The following is a 27,707-nucleotide window of genomic DNA, read 5'->3' as shown; positions in this document are numbered from 1 at the left end:
GATCGGTCATTGAAATTTAGAGACATGATACATTAGTCTATGATTACAAAAAGGATCACTAATCTCATGTGAAAACTTATCATATTTCATGAATTCCACAGTGCATGTATGTTTCTCAATCAGTTGCACTAGCCCAGACATAGTAAAAAAAGAAGAAAATGCGTCTTTGACAAGCAACCCGATTGGAGTACGGAACAAATAAATAAATATTTTTGTCAACACAGTTGTCCGTTTGTATGACTGGATAGGAAAAATGGGCCGTCCAAGGTAGGGCAAAACGGGAAATAAGGCAAGATAACTGATTGCGGCGGGATAAGTCAAAGCGTTCGCGACACAGTGTCATCGACTTTTACAATCGCATTCGGGTTCAGTGCCTGGGAGATAAAATACGAAGCCATCGCGAAAAGCGAATCTATTATCAGATGCCACAATGCAAACGAAAGATTTTACGATCATGACGTGCAGGTCAAGTCTACATTTCTAATCACAGTATTCGTAACACACGGCACACAAACGTATATGAAATAATTTCCAAGTGGCAATGAGATTTTGGGAGAAGCCGATCATACAACCGCCATCAGAAGTGCTTAACCAGTATACAATGAAGATGAGCGTTGTGCATAAACACAATGGAAGATATGTTATATATTAATTATAATAACCAGATCAGCGCGGGTCACACGTAAACGTAGATCCAATTCACAAAATATACTCGAGATTTCCCGTAACTATACAGAAAAACTATAACATTATTTTAGTGTCATAGCATCCGGGCTCTACAAATGGAAAGGCCATACTTTAATTTTATAAGTCTTTAGCTCATAACATTGTAAAACGCAAATTCCACACTAAAGATCATTTTCTTCTTTCATTTTTTTTTCATTTTCTTCTTAAAAAGTTGTGCATATACTCACACATACTATACAAGATATTTGATTGTGGATTAATTGCTAAAATTTATCAATTCACATTCAGGAGAAGTGATGACTACCACACATCAGTAAGAGTTTAATTACAATTTGAACAGGTATTGCGATTTATGATCAGTGTTGTAGAATGTGTAATTTCACAATACGCAAGCTTTAGCTCGCTCACTTTGACCAGCACTCTTTCACGATGTCAGAGAAGTTAATCGAATGGATTGATATTTTCTGTATACTATAACATAATGCGAATTGTTTATGTCGTGGATATTAACAGTTATGAATATTTTCCGAACGAAATTTACTTAAAACTCAAAGAAAGGGTCACCCGCGTCCTCGAAGACGTTTCGGCAACACACCGGACCGCGTTTCCCAAATGCCGTACCCGAAACCGAACCCGATTCTGCACCCGACGCCTTAAGGCGGTACCGCACGCGAGCGTGTTGCTTTTTCCGGAAACGGGTTCGTCGACGCGGGTGAGCCTTTCTTCGAGTTTTAAGTAAATTTCGTTCGGCAAATATTCATAACTGTTAATATCCACGACATAAAGAATTCGCATTATGTTATAGTGTATACAGAAAATATCAATCCATTCAATTAACTTCTCTGACATCGTGAAAGAGTGCTCGTCAAAGTGAGCGAGCTAAAGCTTGCGTATTGTGAAATTACACATTCTACAACACTGATCATAAATCGCAACACCTGTTCAAATTGTAATTAAACTCTTACTGATGTGTGGTAGTCACCACTTCTCCTGAGTGTGAATCGATAAATTTTAGCAATTAATCCACAATCAAATATCTTGTATAGTATGTGTGAGTATATGCACAACATTTTAATCTATATCTTTAGAAAAATGCAAGAAATAGCGTGCAGTTTTGACTTTGAAAATTTAAAGAAGAAAATGATCTTTAGTGTGGAGTTTGCGTTTTACAATGTTATGAGCTAAAGACTTATAAAATTAAAGTATGGCCTTTCCATTTGTAGAGCCCGGATGCTATGACACTAAAATAATGTGATAGTTTTTCTGTATGGTTACGGGAAATCTCGTGTGTATTTTGTGAATTGGATCTACGTTTATGTGTGACCTGCGCTGATCTGGTTATTATAATTAATATATAACATATCTTCCATTGTGTTTATGCATAACGCTCATCTTCATTGTATATTGGTTAAGCACTTCTGATGGCAGTTGTGTGATCCGCTTCTCCCAAAATCTGATTGCCACTTGGAAATTATTTCATATACGCTTGTGTGCCGTGTGTTACGAAGACTATGTGATCAGAAATGTAGATTTGAGCTGCACGTCATGCTCGTAAAATCTTTCGTTTGCATTGTGGCATCTGATAATAGATTCGCTTTTCGCGAAGGCTTCGTATTATCTCCCAGGCACTGAACTCGAGTGCGATTGTAAAAGTCGATGCCACTGTGTCTCGAACGCTTTGACTTATCCAGCCGCAATGAGTTATCTTGCCTTATTTCCCGTTTTGCCCTATCTTGGACGGCTCATTTTTCCTATCCAGTCATACAAACGGACAACTGTGTTGACAAAAATATTTATTTATTTGTTCCGCACTTCAATCGGGTTGCTTGTCAAAGACGCCTTTTCTTCTTCTTTTACTACGTCTGGGCTAGTGCAACTGATTGAGAAATATACATGCACTCTGGAATTTAATTCATGAAATATGATAAGTTTTCACATGAGATTGGTGATCATTTTTTGTAATCATAGACTGATGTATCATGCCTCTAAATTTCAATGACCGATCCTTCTCCGGCAATTCTATCCATCGGGTGTTGAACTTGTACACAGTGTAGTCGAGTAAAACCTATTTGGTGGTCAGGTCTTATTCCATATGAGAATTCGTACACAAACTGTGGAATATTCGTTTCCTTAGCGATCACTGTTCTCAGTCTAGCCATGCTAAATGTAATGTGTTTTTCATTGTGATGCGAAGAATTCATTATAATGATGACAAAGATTACATTTATTGTTTCAGTTATACACTTGTTTATTTCGATAAATTACAGTTCTATTTCAAACTCTGAAGTTCTCGTTTGTTGTCTTCATTGGTGAATTCTGAAGACATTAAATAGTTTATTCTGATTATTGGGTGCTTGAATCCAGCGTTGATTAACGCTCGCGCCATGTTGTCGCCATGTTACTATTCTAACTTCGTGTTTTTGCTTCAACAACTTGCACTTTGTCGCGATGAACTTGCACAATCTCTTATTGATGTTTCCTGTCTTTGTATGAAGATTCTTGAATGGCGTACAAGAGAGTATTAGATGAAAATTGTCCGGTGGTCCACCGCAATTGATATGTTTGTTGGGTTTCAACAGGTGATAATACATCAGACCTTGCACGACAATATTGAACTTCTGTTGATTCGACATCGGTGCAGAGACTGGTGGAAGAAAATAATGGCGTTGCCGTGGTAGTGGAACATATCACGTGATAAGATTTTATGTACTTTCCATCTCAGACATGTGTAATTTCAACAAATCCCTAATGAATCGTGCAATATAGACCGCTTGTATATGATAATTTGATCCGACTGCTTTCTTGATGAACGCAATGCCCATTGCAATGATTACAATTACATCTGGTCTAGTGTATTTCAATTCTTCGTTGGCAAACCTCAAAAACTCCGCCATCAATCCCAGTGGCCCTTCCGTCGTTGATGTGCAGATATTTTTATAAGTATTGTAGATTCGCCACATAAATTCTTGCACCTTCAGTTCTGTAGTTTGTACCATTTCTCCGAATACGACCATGTCTAGGACGTATTGAAATGCAGGGATAATGAAATCGTTTTGCGGCTTCTCCTTTTCGAAGCAGTTTTTTATCACATCTTTTTTATCACATCACAACGCACTTCAGCTTAACTTACTTGATCTCTTTCAACATCTCCACGACGTATCCGTTGATTTCCCCACGTCTCGTGCGTGTTGGCACATCTGTGTTGTTCACCGAAATTAATCCGGCAAACTCGTCTGCAATTAATAGTTTCCACATTAGTAACAGTGTGACTGGAGCATCACATGTGGTATCTTCTCCCTGACGCTAAGTGACGATACAAGTTAACCAGCAGGGTAACGAGCACACTGAGATAACAGATAGAGGATCAGATAATATGAATCAATATAGTAATAACCACACTGCGCAGATAAAGTTATAGGAACCCACATGCTAGGAACATTACCAAGCAAAAGGTGAACGAAACGTAGCACTACAGGCACACAACTAACCTTGAATTCACGAAGTCCAACGGCTTCCGGGGATATCTTCCAAGGTACACACAGAAACACTCACTATCATCATATCACTAGGAGGGCACAATAAACAGTCGCCGCACCAGGGCACCAAAACTACGACGAAAGACGATTACCAAGCGAGAGCCCTCCAAACATACGTCCGAACGCGTCTAACACGAAATTGGAATGAGCAGGGGACGCCAGACGCGCTGCGCACTCCAAGGACGCTGTCTGTAACGGCTCTCCCCGTGCTATATCAAGAAAGCAGAAAGTCGCGCTAAGACGGGACCAGAGCTATATAGAGAGTATATCCTTCCGAAAGAGGGCCCCAAAATTTGACAAAACAGAGTTACAAAAGCGTCTCTGCCCGTCTCTGAACGACAGAAAGTTTTGTGTTGTGTTGTGTATGGCTGGAAATGACTCAAAGTCGATGAAAGTCGGTCCCTTTCTTGCGGGAATTCCCTAAAATTGAGCGATTCTGCTAAATTCTGTGTCAAACATTGAATTTCGCGAATTTTCGAAGTTTGCTGACAGGCAGGGGCCTTAAGCATATTACCTGTGATCTGCACGCTACCCAGCAGGGATGCTGGACTCAATATGGGATGCACCACATACTCGACAAACTAGAAATCCCACCCCTGAGCATAACAGAAGGGGCTTGTTGGTTGAAGAGAAAAGAAAAGTAGTGGATGTTTCAATGCTGGGTCACTGATTTACAACAATTGTGTGATTGTTACTGGATGTTTCTTATTCATTTATTCATATTACTGATGCGCTGGTGGTCACGCAAGGTGCCGTACCGGAGTCCATTTCTGCATTGCAGCTATATCTTTGTGCATGTTTTGCCAAGTATTTTGCCGAATTTTCGCTTGTGCATTTTGGACATTTGCAGTGATATCAATCGTTAGCCTGCTAATAACATTTACTATAATACGTTTTTATTCAGTGTATTAATTCCCTTACTTTGATTGACAAAGAGTGAAGTGTTTGTGATGGCTTGAGAAAGGCTTCAAAGTTATGCACAAAAAATTATCCCAAACAATAGTGCGGATGTGTATCATTGTCACCTCGTACATCTTTTTCACACCAAAAGGGTGTAAACGGGCTGTGCAGAAGGTGAAAGCTCTAACACCCATTTAACACCCTTCAAAGGGTGTTCCTTTTCTTAGAAGGTGTAATAAGGGAGTAAAAAAGGAACATATACAAGTTTATACCCTATTTACACCCCAAATACATCCAAAAGGGAGTTTTTCAGTTTACAGTGTGTGCTAAGTGGTGAAGTTCATTTTTAACATGTCTATTTTCTGATGAGTTTGATTTTTTCTTCTAATTTTCTGAATGATAGATTACTATGTTGTTTTGATTAGGAATAGGTTCTTTCTAGTGGTATAGATTTTATTTCCTCTTGTGTTCGTGTCCCATAGTCTTCCAGGGTCTCTGCTGTTGACAGTTAATTACATACACCCGGCGTCGGGAACTTGGCGCCCCCATCGCCCGGCAGCAGCCGCAGTAGCCCCCTCCTGCACTCACGGTTGGGTCGCCGCAGGAGGGAGACCCCCACGTATAGCTGTGCGTGGCTTTCCAGTGTCTGGGGAAAGGGGGATCCTGGCAGTTGAGTAGACCCGGAGGTTGTTTTGGACCCTTCGGGGCCCCTCCGGGAAAGCAACACACCGCTTTGGCCCCTGCTTCCCATAGACGGGTGGTCCTGGAAGGCCCAGCCAGGACTATTCAGCTAGCCGCCATCTCACTTTTCCTTATTTTCTCTTTTCATCCCTCCTCCTCCCTCTCTTTCCTTAGTCACCTTCTTTGGCGACAAGGGTCAACCCTGGGCAGTTCTTTCACCCTTCTGAAACTGCACTAGGGTATAATACAGAGGAAAGTGTTAGCGTGCCAGGCACGCTCCCTTGGTTGGGCTCGATGGTGGGCGACACACCTGCGCACCGAACCACTCTTTTCCTTGTATGGATTCTGTACGCTCCAAAAAACATGATCAGCGTCAAAAGAGGCGCTGCACCGAAGCACCAATGAACTCGCTCAGCTTAGACCTGTCTCCAGAGCCATGGTTCCCGAAATTCCTTGTGGCCCATGCTGAGGACGAGACAAAGCCATTATCGAAAGTGTCACCATTCCTCATTGCTAAAGTAATCGAAAAGATCATAGGGAAATCGTACAAAGCAAAGAAGCTCTCATCTGGAGACATTCAAATTGAGGTAGAAAGCAGATCTCAAAGTTCAGCTCTCGTGTGTATAAAGAAACTCGGTGACATTCCAGTGTCAATCAGAAAACACCGTATCCTGAACATTGTCAAGGGTGTGATCTCTGAGAGTGAGCTTCTTGACTGTTCTGACAGCGAGATCGAAGAAGGTTTGCGGGAGCATGGCGTGGTGGCAGCGAGGCGGATAATCATGCGTCGCGATGGCAAAGAAATGCAAACCAAGCACATCGTACTGTCATTCCAGCTACACAGACTCCCTGAAACCATCAAAGTAGGTTACCTGAACTTCCACGTGCGACCTTACGTTCCTAACCCGCGACGTCAACGTTTCGGGCACGGATCACAGGTCTGCAGCGGACAGGAAACGTGTCCAAAATGTTCAGGCAACGGTCACACACCAGAATCATGTGAGAACACAGTACGTTGTGCAAACTGCAAGGGCGACCACCCAGTATACTCAAGATCTTGCCCCCGGTGGAAAGAAGAAAAAGAAATACTTCGAATCAAAGCAGAACAAAACATATCATGTCAAGCAGCAAAAGCACAAACAGAGTTTGCTAGAAAAGGCACTTTCTCCGAGGTGGCGCGCAGGGGAGTAGCACCACCGAGGAAATCTGTAGAGACCCAGACTTCTGGGTGTCTACCTCAAACTCCCCAACAGAAAGGTGGAGACACGAGAGTGTCTCCGCCTGCTCCTATGTCTCCTGGGAGCACCCTGGCTTGCCAGGCACACACCAAGGAGATAGCCACAGCTTCCAGTGATGTTGATGGCACAGTCTCAGTCTGGGACGGACCATGCCGGGACCATCCCAGACCATGTCACAAAGCATGGAATTGGATGACGATGACTGCTTATCCCAGAAATCGTCATCCAGTCTGCCAGGTGTTCTCTCTCAGGGCAAAGAAAAGAGAGAGAAAACATCTGGTCGAGGTAGGGGCAGCAGAACAAAAGACATGCAGAAATTACCTCCACGAAGAATAACCCCTCCTTGAATAAGACATTCATGTACACACAGTCCATAGGGATACACATCCAAGGCACGATGAAGATATTGCTCGTTCTCCTCTCTGTCTTCCTTCTCATGGGTCTAGGTAATATTGTACAATGGAATTGTCGAGGTCTCTTTTCCAACCTTGATGACATTAATGACCTCTTAGAGGAACAAAAGGCAGTTGGCTGTTGCTTACAGGAGACATATCTACATGAGAACAGTACAAATCCCTTCCGCCGACACAATTTGTTTAGAAAAGACCGCACAGACAGCACCCGCGCATCTGGAGGTGTCGCTGTCATTGTCCCACAGTCCATACCTGCAACCCGCTTTCCTCTTGTCACAGACCTGGAAGCCGTGGCTGTACAAATATGCCTCGACAGAGTCATTACATTATGCTCACTGTACCTTCCACCTTCAATTTCAATCGAACAAAAGGACTTTGATTATCTTTGTGACCAGCTTCCTCCGCTATTCATGATACTTGGTGACCTAAACGCTCACAATCATTTGTGGGGTAGCACAAGACTGAATGGTCGAGGGAAAATGCTAGAGAGGGTTTTGATGTCAAGGCCTGTTTGCCTGCTCAATTCAGGACAGCCTACATACATCAACTCTGCAACACAAAGCTTCTCTTGTCTGGACATTTCACTATGCAGTCCCTCCCTCTTTGATTGTTTTGACTGGGCAGTCCAGCAGAACCCAAGGGGAAGTGACCACTTCCCCATTATCTTGCAACTAAGTGGTCAGACAGATACATTAACTGAGCGCTCACCCCGCTGGAAACTGCGTTTGGCGGACTGGAACTCCTTTGAAAAGAAAGCAGTACTGTCTGAGTCTTCCTTTCGTGGGTTACGTATTGAAGAAGCCAACGAAACACTTACTACCACAATTATAGAGGCTGCCAGCCAGGCTATTCCGCAAACGTCTACACGTGTTCCTAAGCGCCCCAAGCCTTGGTGGACAGACGATTGTGAAAGGAAAAGGAAGGAACAAAACCGCTTTTGGGGAATCTTCCGCAGATACCCAACTTCACAAAACCTCCTTGCTTTTAAGAGAGCCCGTGCCAAGGCTAGGTGGACACGGAGAAAAGCTAAACAGGAATCTTGGAGAAACTTTGTTTCATCACTCAACTATAATACCCCCTCGAAGAAAATCTGGGAAAGGCTCCGAAATATTAGGGGTGAATATTCCAGCCTATGTATTCCACTATTGCAGGTTAATGGAGCACCATGCGAGACCCTTGAAGAACAAGCAAATGTACTGGGCGAACACTTCCAAAACATTTCTACCCTATTGAAAAATACTTCAGAAAATCCCACAGAAACCCTCTTTTCTTTGAGGATAAGATATAAGAAAATCTTTTCCTTCACATTTTCTTCCAATGGATGCAGTTCTTATACGTACTCTTACAGGCAATTGTGAAAGAAATGGTACAGCTCACAGATGCATCGATTTCTTGTTATTTTTTCTGGTGACAACTTGTAAGAAAAAAGCGTTCTTATAGGATGATCTTGAGGTACCTTGGAAGATCTGTCAGAGACCTAGATTTCCTTCAGGGTCTGTTAGAATATGTCTTTTTTTTCACATTTTCTTCTGAGAATGCAATTCTTACAGGTAATATATTTCTACGTGAATTTCTTTCAGATGACAGGAACGAAGGACTAGTGAATAGTGTTACAGATCCACAAGTGACTTCCCAATAAAAACAATCAGTCTCATGCAGACAGAATAGAAATCGGGACTCATATATTACATAGCATGTGCACTTTTAGTGAAGTAAAAAGACAATTAGGGCTAATATCACAATGTGTTCACATGTTACACTAACTTAGGTGATGGGTTCGTTCCGGTCTGCCTGCATGGTACCAAAGTTGGCCTAGATGGGGGCACCATGAAAACACTGGAGAAGCTTTTCTGTTGTTGGCACTCATCTTTATCACAGCATATGATATGTGGCAGTATACAGCAAAGTAGCACAAGAACAGGAAGAAGGTACACCATGGAATATTCTGAGCTTGGACATAACATGCAGAAATTACTGACACAATACGCATCCCTCTCTACACACAGTGATGATCCCAAATATTTATACACAGACATAGAAATCAACTTGTTATTAGCACTCTGCAAATTAAAGGGGATATGCATAATCACAACTGCACATGAACATCAGAACACTTCAGAAATATATGAAGAACAAGGTGTAGCAAATGCTGCAAATGAGACCACCTTGTGCAGTTGGAATTTATCACGCTATAATAATATGTAAATGAGAAACAAAAGCAGTTACACAGGTATATGAATGCTGAAACAAACACACATGCAGCACAGCAATAGGAAAGATTCCGAGTGGAGCCTGCTGCTACACTGAAGTCTCAGTGTCAAACCAAGCAGAAATTCACACCTAAATTGTTAAGCGCTCTGCTGAGAGTCGGAATCACAACTAAAAATGCACCTAGATGTTGATGTAGCAGCGATGTTCAAGGCACAGGCTGAGACATAGCCAGAAAAAAAAATTGGGTGGGGCTCTATTGGAGGTTTACATGGGAGAGAAGGATTTATTTCTCTTTTCCGTTTCCCAAATGCACTACTATAGGTACGGTTTCGGTGGGGGGTGGAGGCTGAACCACCATGACTATGCCACTGTGCACAGCAAACATATTTGTAAAATATCTTCATTGAAAACGTAGCGGAACTCACTTAAGAAACTTTTTATGAGCGCATGAGATGTAGTGATGATGGAGCGCAGTGCCTGGAAACGGTCATCCAAAACATTTTTTAACAGCTGATAGAGCCTGAAGTTTTCGGGAAATATTTTTTTCTAAATTCGGGGGGTAAAAATCAGGTAAATAAACATGTGCACTAAATTCATGTGGATTCAGGTGAAAAAACTTCCAGTATGCTAAATTCGGGGAGAAATCGGGCGCAGTTACTCAAGCCAACTGTAGTGGTTTGGTACAAACTGTGATGTAACTGCATTTGCTGCCAAACAAGTAAGTTAGTGCATTCCTACAGACTACCCAGTGAGGGGAATTTGCCGGGTAAAAATCGGGTTTCACCCTAAAGAGTGAACTTTCAATTCGGGGTGCAAATTCGGGGAAGAATCGGGTAAAACCCTAAAACTTCAGGCTCTACTAATTAAGCACTGCAATCAACTGAGAACAGGGGCTGTGCAGGGGAAGTATGGCACAGTGGCTACACAGAACAACTTTCACCTCATTTTTGGCAGGTAACAAAACCAACTGCAGATGCTGAGCATTCGCCCTACTGAGACTTCAGTGTATAGCGCAAACTTCGAGTGCGTACAGAGCTTGAAAGCTGCTTCATCTCCTCTGTTAGTCTTTTTCAATGACATTGGGAAGTCTACATATGTACGACTTGTCCTCACGTGGAAAGCTCACCAAAAGGCACGCGCAAGAGAGATCACTGATTGGGATCGCCCGTAGAGTCGCTTGCGGTGGCAGTGAGCATTGCTTCATGTAACCTGGCAGCTCTGCTGCTTCAGCGGTATCATGCAGCACTAGTCCCTTACAAAGAAGGATGCACGTTGTCTGACCATCTGTGGAAACTGTCAATATTCGTCTAATCTGAAGGAATTCCATCTGCTTCGTAAGTATGATACTGCTGTTGCTCTTTAATGGTTTCGAGTAGCCATGACTGTGGAACACCATACCAGTCACAACACAGCGTTTGTATTCTAGCCCTGTTTCTGGTGCACTTGGGCACACGCTCTGAAGTGCACACCTCTCTACGTCAGAGAAATTAGCGATACGCTTTGGGCGCCCAAGCAAGCATGCTTCTTGCACATATGTCGCATTTAGAAGTTTTCTGTAGCCCAACTTGTTCTGGCACATGCAGTTCACATCCGGAGACAGCTGATCACTGGAAATCACCAGGTCCATTCCCTGAATCATTGCGACTCTTTCAAGCACTTGCAGTGGTGCACCTTTTGCAGCTGTTACATATTTCACGAGCCTTCCATTACCTCCCTCGAAAACATGATGATGATGATGATGATGATGATTCGTGTTTTAATGGCGCAGCGGTAACTACGACCATAATGCGCCAAGACCATGATAAAAAGCATTAACAGTTTAAGAGATAATGTTCTACTGATTAACTAAAAGGTATAAGGATTTGGTTAAAACTAACGGATTACCAATCAAATGGTATAAGAGAAAGCTGTAAAACTAGAGAGCATTTAAAAGACCAATATTTTGGAAGAATTTAAGAACCTGTTCAAATGGCACGAAAGCTTCATCCCCTAGTAAAAGGGAAGGATGGAGAGGTAAATTGTATATGTAAAAGTCGTGGAAATGACGATGTCGGTGGGTTTCATACAATGGACATGTGATGAGAAAGTGAAGGACGGAACTGTATACGCCACACCGTGTGCAGAACGGGGGATCCTCCCTACGGAGGAGGTGACCGTGCGTCAAATGGGTGTGGCCAATCCGGAGCCTGGTGGAAACAACTTCATGGAGGCGATTCCTCAAAACAGGGGTTGGTTTCCCTACGGCTGGTTTAACTAGATGGAGTTTGTTGTCATGTTGTGTATCCCAATGCTGCTGCCACTTGCTGTTTATGCTTCTGAGAAGTGCTGGGCGGAGGTCTTGGGAGGGTACATCAAAATGGCTGATTTCTAACGAAAGGGCAGCTGTGGCAGCAGTGTCAGCGAGTTCGTTCCCGGGTATACCAACATGACTGGGTACCCAGCAGAAGGTTAAAGAAAGGCCCTTTTTCGTTACTCTACTGGCAAGGCACTGTGCCCTGCGCACAAGCAGATTTTTTGACATCCCCATGTTGCCTATTGCTTTCAGACAACTTAGAGAATCCGTGTAGATGACTGATGACTTGATATGATATTGTACGATGTAGTTCAATGCAGTTATGATACCATATACCTCAGCACTAAAAATGGAGAGTACGTGAGGTAGCCGATTTGAAAGTGTACATCCGTCGGTTATCATTGCGCATGATACGGCGGTGTCTGTTTTTGAGCCATCTGTATAAAAAGCACGGTGTTTGCCAAGACTTTCCTTTAGGGACTCGAACTCCTGCTGGAGTACGACGGGTGGGGTGTCCTGCTTCTTCCACTTCGTCAAGGTATAATTGAAACACGGAGGAGACTGCCATGGTGGAATACGCGAGGTAGCCCGTACTACCGCGGAATCACAATGGGGGAAGTTATAACCCTCACATCCTTGAAGGACCCTCATGCTGAATGGAGGGACAACGGTGTGCTTATTAAGGAACAGCTGTTTATAGCATGTGTCTTCGACACAGGGAATGGCTGGGTTATAGGCATATCCTTTTACCCTAAAAAAGTATTGAACGGACAGGTAAAACCGCCTCCTTTCTAGCGACCATTCGTTGCTCTCAACATAAAGGCTTTCCACTGGTGATGTGCGGAAAGCTCCAAGTGTCAGACGCAAGCCTAAATGATTCACTGGATCTAGGACCTTAAGCACGGATTGCCGGGCTGAACCATAAACCACACACCCGTAATCAAGTTTGGACCGTATTGTTGAGGTATAAACTCTGTAAAGGGTCTGACGGTCCGCACCCCATGATCTATGGGACAAAATTTTTAAGAGGTTCATAGATTTTGTGCATTTGACTTTTAAGTGTTTGATGTGGGCAAGAAATGTAAGCTTCGTGTCAAAGATGACTCCCAGGAACTTGTGCTGGTCTTTTACCTGGAGGTCACACCCATTTAACTTAAGTGAGAGTGAGGGAAATAATCCTCGAACCCTTGAAAAAAGAACGGAGATAGTTTTCTCGGTTGAGAAGCTGAACCCATTTTGAGTTGCCCATCTACTCAGCTTGTTTATAGCGACCTGCAGCTGCCTCTCACACACTGTTAAATTCGTCGAGGAGCAACACATTTGAATGTCGTCTACGTATAAAGAGTATGTTATGGAAGGTGGGATAACTTGTGCGACAGAATTGATTTTTACAAGGAACAGGGTGACACTCAGAACGGAGCCCTGTGGGACTCCATTTTCTTGCATAAATGGACGAGAGAGAAGTTCGCCAAGACGGACTCTAAACGATCTATCCTGCAGAAAGTTAGCGATACATCTCAGAAGGCGCCCACGTATTCCAAGGGAATAGAGATCTTGCAGGATACCATACCGCCACGTGGTATCATAAGCTTTTTCAAGATCAAAGAAAACTGATGCGCAGTGGCGCCTTCTGACAAAAGCTTCCCGAATGGTTGTTTCCAAACGAATGAGATGATCGGTTGTTGAGCATCCCATTCGAAACCCACACTGAAATTGCGACAAGCAGTTATTCTCCTCCAGATAGTGCACAAGACGGTTGTTAACAATTCGTTCAAATGTCTTTCCAATGCAGCTCGTGAGGGCGATCGGCCTGTAACTACTTGGCGTTGAGGAATCCTTTCCAGGTTTCAGGATTGGGATGATGGTAGCAGTCTTCCAAGCAGATGGCATTGTGCTCTTGGACCAAACTTTGTTAAAGAACTCGAGTAGAGAAATTTTAGACTGTTCTGATAAGTGTTGTAGCATTGAGTAGGTGACCCTGTCTGGTCCTGGGGATGTGACGTTTCGAAATGATAAAGATCTTAGAAGCTCCACCATTGTAAAGGGCTGGTTATACAAAAGCTCTTCACCACCATTCATTGGAATTACTCGTTTTTCTGCGTTGGATTTTATTGTTCTGAATTCCCTGGAATAATGTGATGAGCTTGAGACATTTTCAAAGTGTTCTCCGAGAGCATTGGCCTGTTCTTCTAGGCTGTTGTTTGATTGGCCATTAATACGTAAAAGAGGGATGCTGTAACCGATATGCTGTCCCTTGATCTTTCGGATCCTATCCCAAACAATTTTGGATGGGGTATGACCGGCTAAAGATGACACGAAACCGCGCCAAGATGACCGTTTTGCTTGTTTGCGTGTCCATCTTGCTTTGGCCCTCGCTTTTTTAAAAAGCAAGAGGTTATTTGCGGTTGGATATCTTCGGAATACCCCCCAAGCACGGTTTTGAAGTTTGCGCGTCTCCTCACATTCGGCCGTCCACCAAGGCTTTGGGCGCTTGGGCAGGCGGCCAGAAGATTGTGGAATACTTTCAGTTGCTGCTTGTATGATAACATTTGTGATGAGGTCGTTAGCATTATCAATTGCTACATGATTCAATGGGATCAGACTGAGGTCGCACTTCTCACTAAAACAACTCCAGTCAGCGTCCTGGAGTCTCCATCTCGGAGGACGTGTTGTGAGTGTATTAGCTACTGGAAGATATTTCAAGATCACTGGGAAGTGGTCGCTTCCAAAGGGGTTTTCCTCAACTGCCCATTCTACATCCTGGAAAAGTGATGGGCTGCAGAAGGACAGGTCTAAAACAGAGAAAGTCTGAGTTGGAGTATGCAAATAAGTTGGTGATCCTGTGTTTAAGAGGCAGATCATAGATGATGAGAGGACTGCTTCCAGCATCTGTCCCCTGCAGTCAACCCTTATGCTACCCCAAAGAGGATTATGGGCATTAAAATCACCTAAAAGTAGAAAAGGCTGTGGCAACTGACTATATAAACTTTCTATGTCTGTTTGTGTGACAGTTGCTGCTGGTGGCAAGTAAACTGAGCAGACTGTCACAACTTTATCGAGACAGATCTGCACAGCCACAGCCTCCAACTGTGTCACTAATTGTACTTGCTTAGTTGGAAAGGATCCTCGTGTGACAATCGCTACGCCGCCAGATGCACGTGCTGCGTCTGTTCGATCTTTTCTGAAGACGTTATGTCTGCGAAGTGGATTCAAAGTGTTCGTGTTTAGATAAGTCTCCTGCAGACAGAAACATGCCGCATTGTATCGGTCGAAAAGATCATTGACGTCATCCAGATTTGACAGCATTCCACGGCAGTTCCATTGAATGAAATTTCCCATCATAATAAATGAAATAAAGATGGCGAGCGCAGTACAAAGAAAGATAAAGTCATTAAAACCTCTACTGTGCAGCTTGGGAACCAAGAATTGCATTTAGGGGGCTTGAACTCTCCGCAGTTGTTGTTTCTGCTGTTCGTTTGCTTTTGCGCCCCTGCCTCTACCGGTTGTCCTCTCGCGTTTCTCTTTCGCTTGGGAGAAGGTGCTTGGAAGACTCGATGACGACTTCTGCGATGCGCGGTCGTCATCATCGACCTCCATGTTTAGTGTGCTTGTCTGGGAGGAATCCTTGGTAACCCCATCCCAAACTGAAAGGGAGCCACCAGCCTCTGAAGAGGTTGTGGCTGCATCATGAGGGCTGGCTTTTAGGCCAACCGAAGCAATCAGAGAGGACACTTGTGTCTCTCTCTGTTCTGGTTGGGGAGTGTGGAGTGGAGGCCCAGGAGTCTGGGTCTCCACGGATACTCTGAGTGGTGCCACGCCCCTACGCACCACCTCAGAAAACATTCCTTTCTTTTGAAAGTCCAGCTGTGCTTTCGCTGCCTTATATGTCAGTTTTTGTTCGGTCCTGATTCTGAGTATGTCTTTTTCGTCTTTCCAGCGTGGGCATGACCTCGAATATGTTGGATGGCCTCCTTGACAATTTACGCAGTGAAATTCTTTGCTACATGACTCCGGTGGGTGGTCGTTACCGGCACACTTTGGGCAAACTTGTTGTCCACGACACATCTGGGAGCTATGGCCGAAACGTTGGCATTTAAAGCATCGCCTGGGGTTTGGAATGAATGGTCGTACGTGACAGTTAATGTAGCCAGCCTTGATCTCTGACGGGAGTGTGTGTAACTGACAGGAGAGTATTACATGCTTTGTTTGGACTTCCTTACCATCCCTTCTCATCACAATGCGCTTTGCACATACGACCCCTTGATCCTTCAATCCTTCCTCGATCTCTGCTTCCGAACAAGAAAGGAGTTCATCCTCGGAGATCACGCCTTTCACTATGTTTAAGGTGCGGTGTGTTGTGACCGTAACTTTGATGTCACCAACCTGTTTCACTGCTTGGAGTGCGGTACTCTGTTGTTGTGTGTGGACTTCAACCTGAAGATCCCCAGTGTTTAGCTTTTTAGCATTGTAAGACTTGCCTAGAAGTTTCTCTAGTTCCTTTGCTACTAGAAATGGTGATACTTTAGCAAGGGGTTTGGATTCATTGTCAGATTTTATCACAAGTACTTTGGGGAACCAGGGTTCCGGGTTTAAACCTACGACATCTAGTCTAACTCTATCGGTGCGACCCCTTTTCAAGGGTCGATCATGATTTTTTTTGCTAGCTGAATCCATAAAGATATGCATGTAATTCAGTGCAGTGGGGTGCCGCCCACCACCGAGCCCAACCAGGGGAACGTACGGTCTGCACGTTAACACTTCCCCTGCACTATACCCTAGTGCAGCTTCTGGAGAGTGAAAGACTGCCCAAGGTTGACCCTTGCCGCCAAAGAAGGTGAAAAGAGGAAAAGGAGTGAGAGGGAAGGAGACCAAGGAAGAGAAAGTAATGAAAAGGGAGATGGCGACTAGCTGAATAATCCTGGCCGGGCCTTCCAGGACCACCCGACTATGGGAAGCAGGGGCCAAAGCGGTGTATTGCTTTCCCGGAGGGGCCCCGAAGGGTCCGAAACAACCTCCGGGTCCACTCAACCGCCAGGATCCCCTTTTCCCCAGACACGGGGAAGCCACGCACAGCTATACGTGGGGGTCTCCCTCCTGCGGCGACCCAACCGTTGGTGCAGGAGGGGGCTACTGCGGCTGCTGCCGGGCGATGGGGGCGCCAAGTTCCCGACGCCGGCCCCTCGAAAACAAATGCTGAATGTGCCCACAAAGGACCTAGCATTTCAGCACATTTCGTGAGGTGCAGGAGTTGGTGGATATTAAAGGTCATCTTCTCATTGCCATTTGTAGCAGCGTGCCTTGCAACAAAATCATGAAGGAGGCTATCTGCATGACACAAGAAAGAAACTTGAAGTGAAACTCTTCTGTACCAATGACATACATGACAAATCTTGCAAGAGATAGGCACCAGCTGAAAAATTTCACCGGAAAAGTACAGCAGTTGCATACACATTACTAAGGTGATACGGCAGGCACTGGCTATGCATCCAAGCATTTCGCAAGGTACACATCAGCTACAGGGCACCAACACATGTGCCTGTGAGCTTGAGGCTTCTGAGTTTTATTTTCCGATTTGAGCATAAGAGTTTGAAAATAATTTTGCCCTCTCAGTTTATACAAATTATGATTATGTACTTTCTATTTTTACTTTTTATTTTACTTTAAATAATCAGTTTTTCTTCTAAGTACTTATCCGCCACAGACCATTCGGCCTTACCAACATCGGCCAGCCTAACATGGTCTCATCAACGAAAGGTGTACAACTGAGTTAATGAGAATTGCTTGAACATAAGTCTTGTGGCTTTATTGAAAGATTGGTCGAATAGTGCCAAATTTATCAAGTACAACTGAGTCATTTCATGTCAAATGTCCCATACATTGCGCTCGACCATCTCTAATATTTTTCGTAAGAATAGCGGTTGATTATTACCCTGCCTGCTTATTTTTCACAAAACAATTTTTTTCGTCCTGTTGCTGCCTCCTGAAAGTTCCGACCAGCTGAGTTACCTGCCCCATTTAAAAAAATTCCAGAAAAATAACTGTTCTGCCAATTTCAAGCGGACTTCTGCGTGATCACACTGAATGGGGCTTTCCTACGACATATCGTCTGAACTCGGTCAGCTGATTTCTTTGTCGGTTTATACCCACTGAAAACTGTTCAAATAAGGAAACTTCCAAGATTCTTTATTTGATACTTACGATACCTTCACAGTCCATATGCGATGCTGCTAAGGATGCTATCATTAAAGTATCATCTGAGGGTTGAGCAATACAAACGACTGTGAACAGATTGTAAATGTCAAATAAAAATTTTTGAAATTTTCTAATTTGAACAGTTTTCAGTGGGTATAAACCGATGAAGAAATCAGCCGACCAAGTTCAGACAATCCGTGGTACGAAAGCCCCATCCAGTGTGATCACGCAGAAGTGCGGTTGGAATTGACAAAAAGTTATTTTTCTTGATTTTTTTAAAAAGAGGCAGGTAACTCGGCTGGTCGGAACTTTCGGGAGGCAGCAACAGGACGAAAAAAAAATTCTCATGAAAAAGAAGCTAGCAAGGCATTTGTTCCCAGGTAATAATCAGCAGCAATTTTTACGAAACAAATCTGAGATGGTCGAGCGCAATGTCTGGTACGTTTGACATCGAATGACCTAACTGGAGCCTCTGCATGATTTATATGCCCACTGTTGCCGTTGCACTGCCAGACCATTCAACACTGTTTGTTGTGAAACATGGGCAGCTTGGATGCAGCAGTGCATGCTGACTTTTGAGTGCGGAATATGTGAATGGATGGCAGTCATCAATGACGTTTGGGAAATACATCTGACCAAAGTTTGAATACGGCAATATGTAGAACCACAAATGCTTACCAGCCCTTCGCAGTTCTGCGTTTGAGATTTCAGTCTGCAGGAGGATGTGCACAGCTTCCGCAAGCCTCTTCAGCTGTGACCAGTGAGCGGGGGGGGGGATGATGCCGAAGGTACAAGGAAGGGAATAAAACAATAACCAGTGCCTCCATTCATTGGCTTTCCAAAATGTGCGCTCTTCAAGAGGCCTTGGCAGTCTTGTAAAGCAGTCAGGAGGCTTGATGCAAAGCAGCCTCTCATTAATTGCTTCAAGGGAGCTGCTCACTGATGCTGTAAGAAAGAAAGGTGATGTACATACATGCAGGTGGTGATGACACTGCCACAAAATCGGACTGGTAAATTCACAAACCACAAGGCCACAAAGGAACTCATTATGATACATGGGTCTTAGAGATAAGAACTGAAAATAGGGCACGAGAACACGGGAAGGCATAAGAAAGGGTGAAGGAGAAATACACTTGTTTTGGTACTTGAGTTTTTTAAGGCGAGTGTCCAAACTTACACAAGGTGTTTCATTTAAGATGAACCTCACGTTCAAAAAATAATGGCACATTGAATTAGAATAGGACCACTTGCATAATATCACCCCCCCCCCCCATTAGCCTGGACTCTCTCAGTTTATTTTTTTTCTCAATTAACTGACTGACTGAGACGCATGTTACCTGTGGAAGTCACTACACATTTTTTGGAGCGTGGAAGGAAGACTCATAAATGGTAGAGAGTTGCGACCAAGAGCATTCGCTGTCCTGTTTCACCACCTATAACTTCGCCACTGACACGTTCACTCCAGTCATTATAAGTAAAAAAATACAAAATTAATTTATTAATTGTGAAAAAGAGCACAGTGAAGAAATCTAGGCTACTCATGACATTATGTGAGAGGTCTTATACTGATGCGATGCACAGTTAGTTTTTAAAAGTGGGGTTCATCTTAAATGAAACACTCTGTACATCATGAGAGTTTTAACAACCACATGATGCTTCCGTTAATCTGAACATGTTTAGCAAGTGTAGAGTAGTGCTAGACATGATACTGCTTTGTCTCACAGCATCTGACTTACATAGGACGATATCCGTAAGATACTTGGTCACACCAAGGAGAACGCAGTGCATGTAATCGACACTTTGGCCCCAGACAACGTCAAAGCACGCCAAGTTAACAAGCGCTGACAGCCCTTTAATTCCGTTGACTGGACGGTCATACTTCAATGCAAGTTGCATGTCCCTAGCTGTGCCATGCATCGTCCTTTCACCTACAGGTGTGGTGTCAGGGAACCTCATTGTACCTGTAAGGCAAGTAGTGAACACTGATTAGATGTAAGAACACTAGCTGACAAAAAGCTAACTGACGCAGTCAACGGCACTCAAAAAACGTGCAGAGCACTATATAAACCATCTCTGTCCAGTCCAGAGCCATGTGGGCTATCTAAATGTTTTTTGTGTTACATCTAGTTAATTACAAACACGTTGTTTCGTGATGAATTTCAGTTCTGATGCATCGGAATATTACAGCTGCGGCAACAGTTGCTAGTCGAGGCGAATATCCACTGAAGCATCTTTTTCTCATTTGTGGGAAGGAGGGGGTAGAAATTACTTCCTACAGGCTGCATGCAATACAGAATGCATGCTGTGAGTTCACTTTTAGTGCCCATAAAGCAGAGGTCTTCAGCGAATGGTCGTCTGCCACTCTTCTCTTGTTAATCTTTTGGTAATACACATGTAAAGCAAACCAGTAAGAGGTCAAGAAACTATACAGCAATTCGGTAACACAAAATAAAAGAAAGCCTCAGGAAGGGAAAATCTGTTCGAAAAAAAAATAAGTTTCAATAAATAATAGGCGTACCATGATATCCTGAGAAATTCCAACAAAGGGAACATTTCTTTTCCGACAACACTGATCCCACAACCTATAAACTCTTTGGGTTCTGAGCATAAGTGGAAAGAGCATGTTGCTAACCAACACAATACTGAAATTCTGGGATAAATGAAGTTTCTTGTGAATGAATGGAAAGCTAATTCATGATAAAATAACTGGGTACAATTGGGTTTAGCCCGAAATAGCCAGGCCCTGTGTATAGTCCAACATTAAGAGGACATGTTCTAAGTGCCCTCAGTGAAACAAAGTGAATGTACTTGAGTACAACTTGCCTTCAATGCGCTCGCCTCTGACAAAACACCGTGGACAGGAGAAGTAACCACTGTATAAGTTCTGGTTTTGAACAGCAGCACGAGCTGGTGCATCTACGCAGCAGCATAGAGCACACACCCTGGACGATAAAGCTTCACTGTTGCAATGCCATTCCACTTCCTTTGTTGAGTTTAATTCCTCCACAAACTTCTTCATGAACACAAGCATATTGGGGTGAGTTTTCCCAAACCACAGTCCGGCTGTTATGCATTCCTGGAAACGACAGCAGGTGGCAGTTGATTGATTATGAACTGAATAGGCCATATGTATTAAAAGTAACTGTCAGGTCTGAGAAGTTGAGGTCTCCATTTGTGTGCAACGCTCGTTGAACTGACCCACTCGTGATGTCAGACATGTCCTCATTTCCTCTATCCTGTTGAAGCTTCTTGAGGTTACTGTAGAGTGCATCGCTGTTCCTCAAGACGACATTCTTCACCTGGTGTTCCATATTTAGAATGCTGAAAAAGTGACCCTGCTTCCGCAACTCCGTTTGACTGCGCCGTACCTTGCAGACGGAACAAATCATGCTTTCCCTATCACTTTCTTCGCTTAATAAAGTTTTACAGAATTTACAATAAAAGTGGTGCTTCACAAAGCTGTTTGCTCTTGCCATCCATATTTTGCGGAGCATATATTTGCTCGGTGGCAGGACGTCAGCGGAATCGAACAGTGCATTTATGAGCTTTAGGAGGTCATCTACGGCTGACGATGTTAACCCGTGCGCGATGGTGAAGGACATGATCATAGCAATTGCTACCAGTTTCTTGGTTCTCGAATTAGGCAATGTGCCTTCACCATACTGTTGAAATATATCACTGAGTTGGTCAGGTTCCTGAGCTTGGGTCGAACTACTGAAAGAGTCGTGGTGAGGGCTGTTTGTTCCATGAGTGCTGTACTCCTGTGGTGCATCAACTGAGGCCTCGTCCGTGCTTAGGAAGGTATGCCGTTGTGCTGCTGTACTTGATGCCAAGTGACATGCCGGAGTGTTGTCACTTCCTGTTAGAAGAGCGCCACTTCCAGATTCACTATCATCACTGTCTTCTACACAGTGAATGTTACCATGTGGGCTGTGCTCAGGTGGTGAATCAACCATGCTCTCATCAGTACTGTCTTCACTACTGTCACTTGAAGGCAGGGCATGCAATACGTCTGCTGCTGTGTGTGCCACAAAGTCACATCCTGTGGCGTTGTCACATTTAACTGGAGTGCCATCCTCTGTCCTGTCGTCATGTTCATGTTGACGAGTACCATACAGTTCTTCTGAGCGTAATGGAAGAAAACCAGCTGATGTGCTAGGGTAAGTGACTGGTGGTTCATATCCCTGAGCCTCTTCAACACATCCGTGCGTGCCTTCACTTGGCCCTGTTGTTCTGACGACGCTCTGGTGGTTTCCGGGTTGATGTTCCTGTGGAGTATACCGATGTTTGTCCGCACTGCTTGACGCCTCGCTTGGCACGCTTCCTGCGTCACTGTGCGCTGGCGCACTCGAGCTTGAATCTGCCGCTCCAGAGTGGCTTTCTCCGCTTGCCTCAGTGAGCTTCCTCCTGAAGAATGTTGCCCGCGGAACCTCAAATGGAGCGTCCTTGTACAGATATAGCTTTCTTCGTTTTCGTCCTCGTGGCATCCCTGATAAGAACAATGTATATGTCATAATAAATGAGGGAGAAAGGGTAAAGAGGCTCGCCGCAACGTAGCGAAGGAATATATAGATGCAGGCAAGCCTGAAGGCATGATTTATAACACAGCTTTGGCCAGAGGCGGATCCAGGATTTTTTCTGAGGGGGGGCTCCTTCTAGGCAAATGCCAAATGCGTGCGGCGGTTGAACCCCAAGTTAAAGGTCGCGAATTGGGGGGGGGGGGGTCCGAACCAGTGGATATCGCAACCGGCTTTGATCAGTAAGGCGTGGTTCAACATAAAGCGTAAAGGGGTCCGGGCCCCTGGATCCGCGCCAGGCTTCTATAAGGCGTGCCTCAAGAGTAAGCAGAGAAAGCAAAACGTGCTTACTGTTTCCAGATTCGGCGCCCTTCTGTTAGTGACACAAATCACTCAAGATGCACGGACTGTTGCGCGAAAAGTCGCCTTGAGTACGCGCACCGGTAAACGAGAATAGCATTTGCGACGGGCTGTTCAGTTTACCGCGAGCTATTGTCTTCGCGCAAAGCATTTACGTTTTCTTTTTCTTTATTATTTTGTTTTATTCTTGCTGTGTTTAATTATCGCAGACGTGCTTGTGCATCTTTCACAGTTCCAGTTCCCGGATTACATTTTGCGAAGAAGCCGCGAGGCCGCGTCACCCACTTTCCAACCACTTGTTCTGTGGTGCTCCGCGTCCTGTGCAATGGAAAGTTTTGAGTGTGTGCACCAGTTGCCGGTTGTCACTTTCAGCAGGTAAGAACTCTACTGTGTTAGTACTATGCTACCGTACATTAGTACATATCGTCGTTGAGTACAAGCTACTTTTAAGCGTAGTAAGATGTATGCATTTGTAGGAGGCTATGCATGCGCACGTTCGTTACGTTGAAGACGGCATGGAAGCTATCCTGCCTGTCAGTCTGATAAAAGATTTCGATCCGTCAGCGGATAAGGACTTCAAGAGAGCCCGGCAGGTGTTATGGTGTGATGAGGACGGCAGTCTGGTGGGGTACTACCCGGCACAAATACAAAAGATAGGAGGTATGTCCACACGTCTGTAATCCGAAACTACGTACAATGCTGCTCTCGCATAAATTTAGACAAATGCCGGATATTGCTCGCGAATTGTGCCATTGGCGTTGTGAATGAAGTAGATCAATCTCTTTAATTCGTGATGTTTCAGATTCAGAGGACGATCTGATAAGTCAGTTGCTCGAGGAAAACTCTGCGATCCCTCGTGCTCTGACCAGAGACGCCGACACTGATATGGAGGTAAGAACGGGATGTAAGCTGCGCTGTGCCAGTGACATAGCCCGGGTGTCGTTCCCCCCACCAAGAAAACAACTTTCCCATGTAAGCCCAGGACAGCACATAGGAAAAAGGTCATAGCGATTTCAATCAAATAATCCCGATAACTTTGCTGTTCTTCTTGCGTTCTTGTTGCTTACTACTCTCATCACTCACTTAGAGGGAGAGCCGTCCTAGAATAATTTGTATCAGCGTAACGGAAGCGTGGTGCGTCACGAGATGCTGATGATAATTTTTTATAAATTTGCCATCTGACCCATTTACTCATGTGTCACGTGGCTAACCGGAAAATATGTTCAAATGATCAGGTAGCAGAAACCCTTAACTTAACAGTTAACTTTTATAATTAGTTTCGCTAATTAACGAGGATTGGTGGGTGGTGTAAATTACAAAGCTGTTGTGCACTCCTTTGAAATTTGTTGCCCACAAACTTGAGCACTGAGCGAACACCTCTGGGTCAGTAAGAAGGTTCTGGAAAAAAAAAAGTGCTTAACATGAGCGTGTCCAACAACTCGTGATCTGCGGGCATTTTCACGCTCTCCCACCGTCTCGCTGGCTCTCCTAACTTGTGTGATGCACCCCCAACTTCCATGGATTTCTGCAGTCAATAACCTGAGACGAACAGAAGAAGGGAAAAGAAATGGGCTAATATCTGCGTTCCCACAAGGTGCATCATGCAGTTTAGCAAACCCAGGTTCACCATTGATAGTGCAAAACTCTGTAATATGAGCTGGTTCTATACCTTCACCTATCGATAGCACCAGTTACGTTTATTTCTTACTTTTCCAGTTCACTTCCGGTTTGGGTTCAGGTGTGTCTTTGAAGTTTGATTCAACACCCTGCTATTATTGAACAAACTATCGTGGGTCTCGTACGACTGCTTTGTGCACCCTCTATGTACCGTATAAACCGGAATATAGCTCGACCCAGTGTATAAGTCGGCTCCTGTTTTTGAGGGGATGTCACAGAAAAAAAAATACTTCGTAGTGTGCTCAGAAAGTCGAGAGCAGCAGTTAACACGGTCTAAATAAAAGGTGTTTTAATGCGCAATGCAAGTGCATCTTCCCACTTCTATTTTCATGTCACAAAATATTTTTTGTGAAATTCATCAGAAATTGACAATAATTATCACTTTTGTTGCCTACGATCGCGAAAAAGGTGAGACAAATTGCCTGTCTGCACTGAACTGATCAGTATATAAGACGGGGGTTGGTTTTCTCTGCCCCAATTTTCGGGAAAAAATCATCGACTTACAGGGTGCGACACTCAATTGTGCCACATTTCCGTTGCGTTCTAAAAAAAAAGATAAGGTTCTATTCGCCTGAGGTTTTGCACACCAATAGTTATTCTCCTGAAGTTTTTTGGCGATCTTTGTGTGCTTCGTCAGCCCACGCAAAGGGGAAATAAATAACGTTGACATGTTTGTCGCCATTTTCTGTGGCGTATTCCTGGACATTTTGACGCCATCTCGCTCGTTTGAACAATGTTGTTGGTGTTGTTACGAGTCTATTTCGAGTCAGACGTGTCTCAAAGCACACAAGGTGCATCAAGAAGCTTCAGCCTGGGCTACTGCCTTGCACGTAGCGACGAAGTAATCATGTTGAAAAGCGACGCCCCAGCAAGATGGCGTCAGAATGACTGGGTACAGGCTATAGAAAATGCATGGGGCAACAATTTCAACAATTTTTATTTCCTCTTTGCGCGGGCTGACAACGTTCACAAACAAGCCATCTCGCTGGGACGTTGCCTTTCAACATGATTACTTGTCGCTACATGCAAAACAGTAGCTCAAGGTGAAGCTTTTTGATGCACCTTGTGTGCTTTGAGACACGTCTGACTCAAAATAGTCTCGTAACAACGCCAGAAACATTGTTCGAACGAACGAGATTGCATCAAAATGACCAGGAATAGGCCACAGAAAATGCATGGGACACAAAATTCAATATTTATTTCCCCTTTGCGTGGGCTGACAAACCCCACAAAGAATGCCAAAAGAAACTGAAGGAAAATAGCTATCGGTGTGCAAAATTTCAGGCAAGGTGGACTGCATCATCTTTTCATATGACACGACGGAAATGCGGCACACTTGAGTGCTGTGCCCTGCATATTCTGGTTTATACGGTGGTTGATGAAAATTAGAATCCTTTTCATCATGCTGGCTGCTTCTGCACCAGGTTGTGCACCATATGTTGTGAATTTGTACATTGAAATTCCAGTTGCCAGTGAAAGTCCAGAAAGTGGAAGCCCTGGAAATAAATCTCCCTTAACGTGAACGTATGTTTTTGACAGACAACTCTGTGTAATTTTTTTTCACACAAGCCCGCAGCCAAAAATAACTTCAGGTTACTGCTTGCAGATGGATAGGTGCGCAGGGATCATGTCATAAAGTAATGCCACATTTTCTCTGTGCTGTTTTTTCTTTGTTTATTAGCTAGGACACATGCTTCCAAAGGTGCAGTGAAGTAATATATCCTAGATTTTGCATGGGGCATTTGTGAGGAATGAACTGGGATTAATTCGGAATTAACTAGGAACATGGAGATAATCAGTCAGAGCTGCTCTCACGCACATGCTTCTTTAGGCGAAGACGCCTGGTCCCTCGAAGAAGCAGCGGAGGCACAATGAAAAGGTTTCTCGCAAGAGAGAGATGAACTGCATTCTGATGGATATGTCATCGGAAAAGCATCAAAGCTCTGAAGGACCATCGGAAGAGGTGCGAAGGCCCCAGTCGGACCAGATCGCACAGATTGGGAGTGAGAAAGAACTACGAAAGCTAAAAGAAGAAGTTCGGTTGTTAACGAAAGAGAAAGAGGGACTGGCAAATCAACTTCAAACACTTCAAGCAACAACAGAGCATCTTCAGAAGAAGTTAGAGGTAGCAGAGAATGAACTGCTTGCGGAACGAGCACTATGCCGGAGGTCCCATGAGACACTGTTAAAGAAGTTTGGTGAGTACTGCAGATTACTGCAGTATTGCCCTGCCCTCTGAAGATGAACTGCATGTTTTGTTACAGATATCATCCCTATAGTTACACAACCAGAGGTGGAGCATCAGCAGGGTGAACTGCTTCAGTCAGCAGAAAAGTTCTGTTCAGCTTGGGCCACCTTGAACGAATCTGATGATAGTACATTTGGAACAACCTGGACCCAGTGCAGCACTCAAGCTGTGGAAAGTGTGCAAGATGAGCTATACAGTGCAGGCGATTACAATGCAGGCCAGGCTGTCGCATGCCGAGAAACAGCTGAGTTGATTGGACAGGTATGAGCAAGTGTTGAAAATGACTGTGTGTAAGGCCACTTGTTTTCCACAATTTTGCAGAAATTGCCGGAATTTGCCTGTTGTTCTTGATTTAGAAATTGTCACACAATTCTGCAGAATTGCATAATTTTTGGAAACTTTGATGACAACTGGACCAATTTCCATCACACTGCTTCATTTCTAGTCGCATAAAAACGTTAATTCTGTGTCATTCTTTTGAAATGTTGAGAAGAGAATTGGGTGGAGTTTGCCACAGCTGATCGGATTTTTCAAGCAGTTTCTTCGAATGCGCTGACAACTGTCCGATTTCTAAAGCAGGCTGCACCCTGTGCACAAAAGTGTTGCGGGAAACCCACTTTACAGAAGTGTTTGCAGCTAGTGAATCGTATCTTGCAGGCAATTTCCCAGCTGTATATATATATATTTATTTTTTAAATTCTGGTAAGTCATTTTTTCGAAGAGGTCCAGCAAGTGTGCCCGACCATCACAGATT

At 44.1% G+C, this 27,707-nt stretch overlaps 2 protein-coding genes across 5 annotated transcripts in view; one reads left to right on the top strand and one right to left on the bottom strand.

Annotated features, from left to right (window-relative positions):
- LOC135375339 (uncharacterized) overlaps window positions 1-27,707 on the bottom strand; it is a 113,688-nt gene that overhangs the window by 60,264 nt on the left and 25,717 nt on the right. The window lies entirely within an intron of this gene.
- On the top strand, window positions 6,206-7,378 carry LOC135375334 (uncharacterized). Its single transcript, XM_064608064.1, has one exon. It carries the CDS (start codon window positions 6,206-6,208, stop codon window positions 7,376-7,378), a length of 1,173 nt encoding a protein of 390 aa, XP_064464134.1.

This window comes from Ornithodoros turicata, unplaced genomic scaffold (assembly GCF_037126465.1).
Source record: "Ornithodoros turicata isolate Travis unplaced genomic scaffold, ASM3712646v1 ctg00000857.1, whole genome shotgun sequence".
NCBI lineage: Eukaryota > Metazoa > Arthropoda > Arachnida > Ixodida > Argasidae > Ornithodoros > Ornithodoros turicata.
Note: the sequence above shows the minus strand (reverse complement) of the source record. Positions and strands in the feature narration are given on the sequence as shown.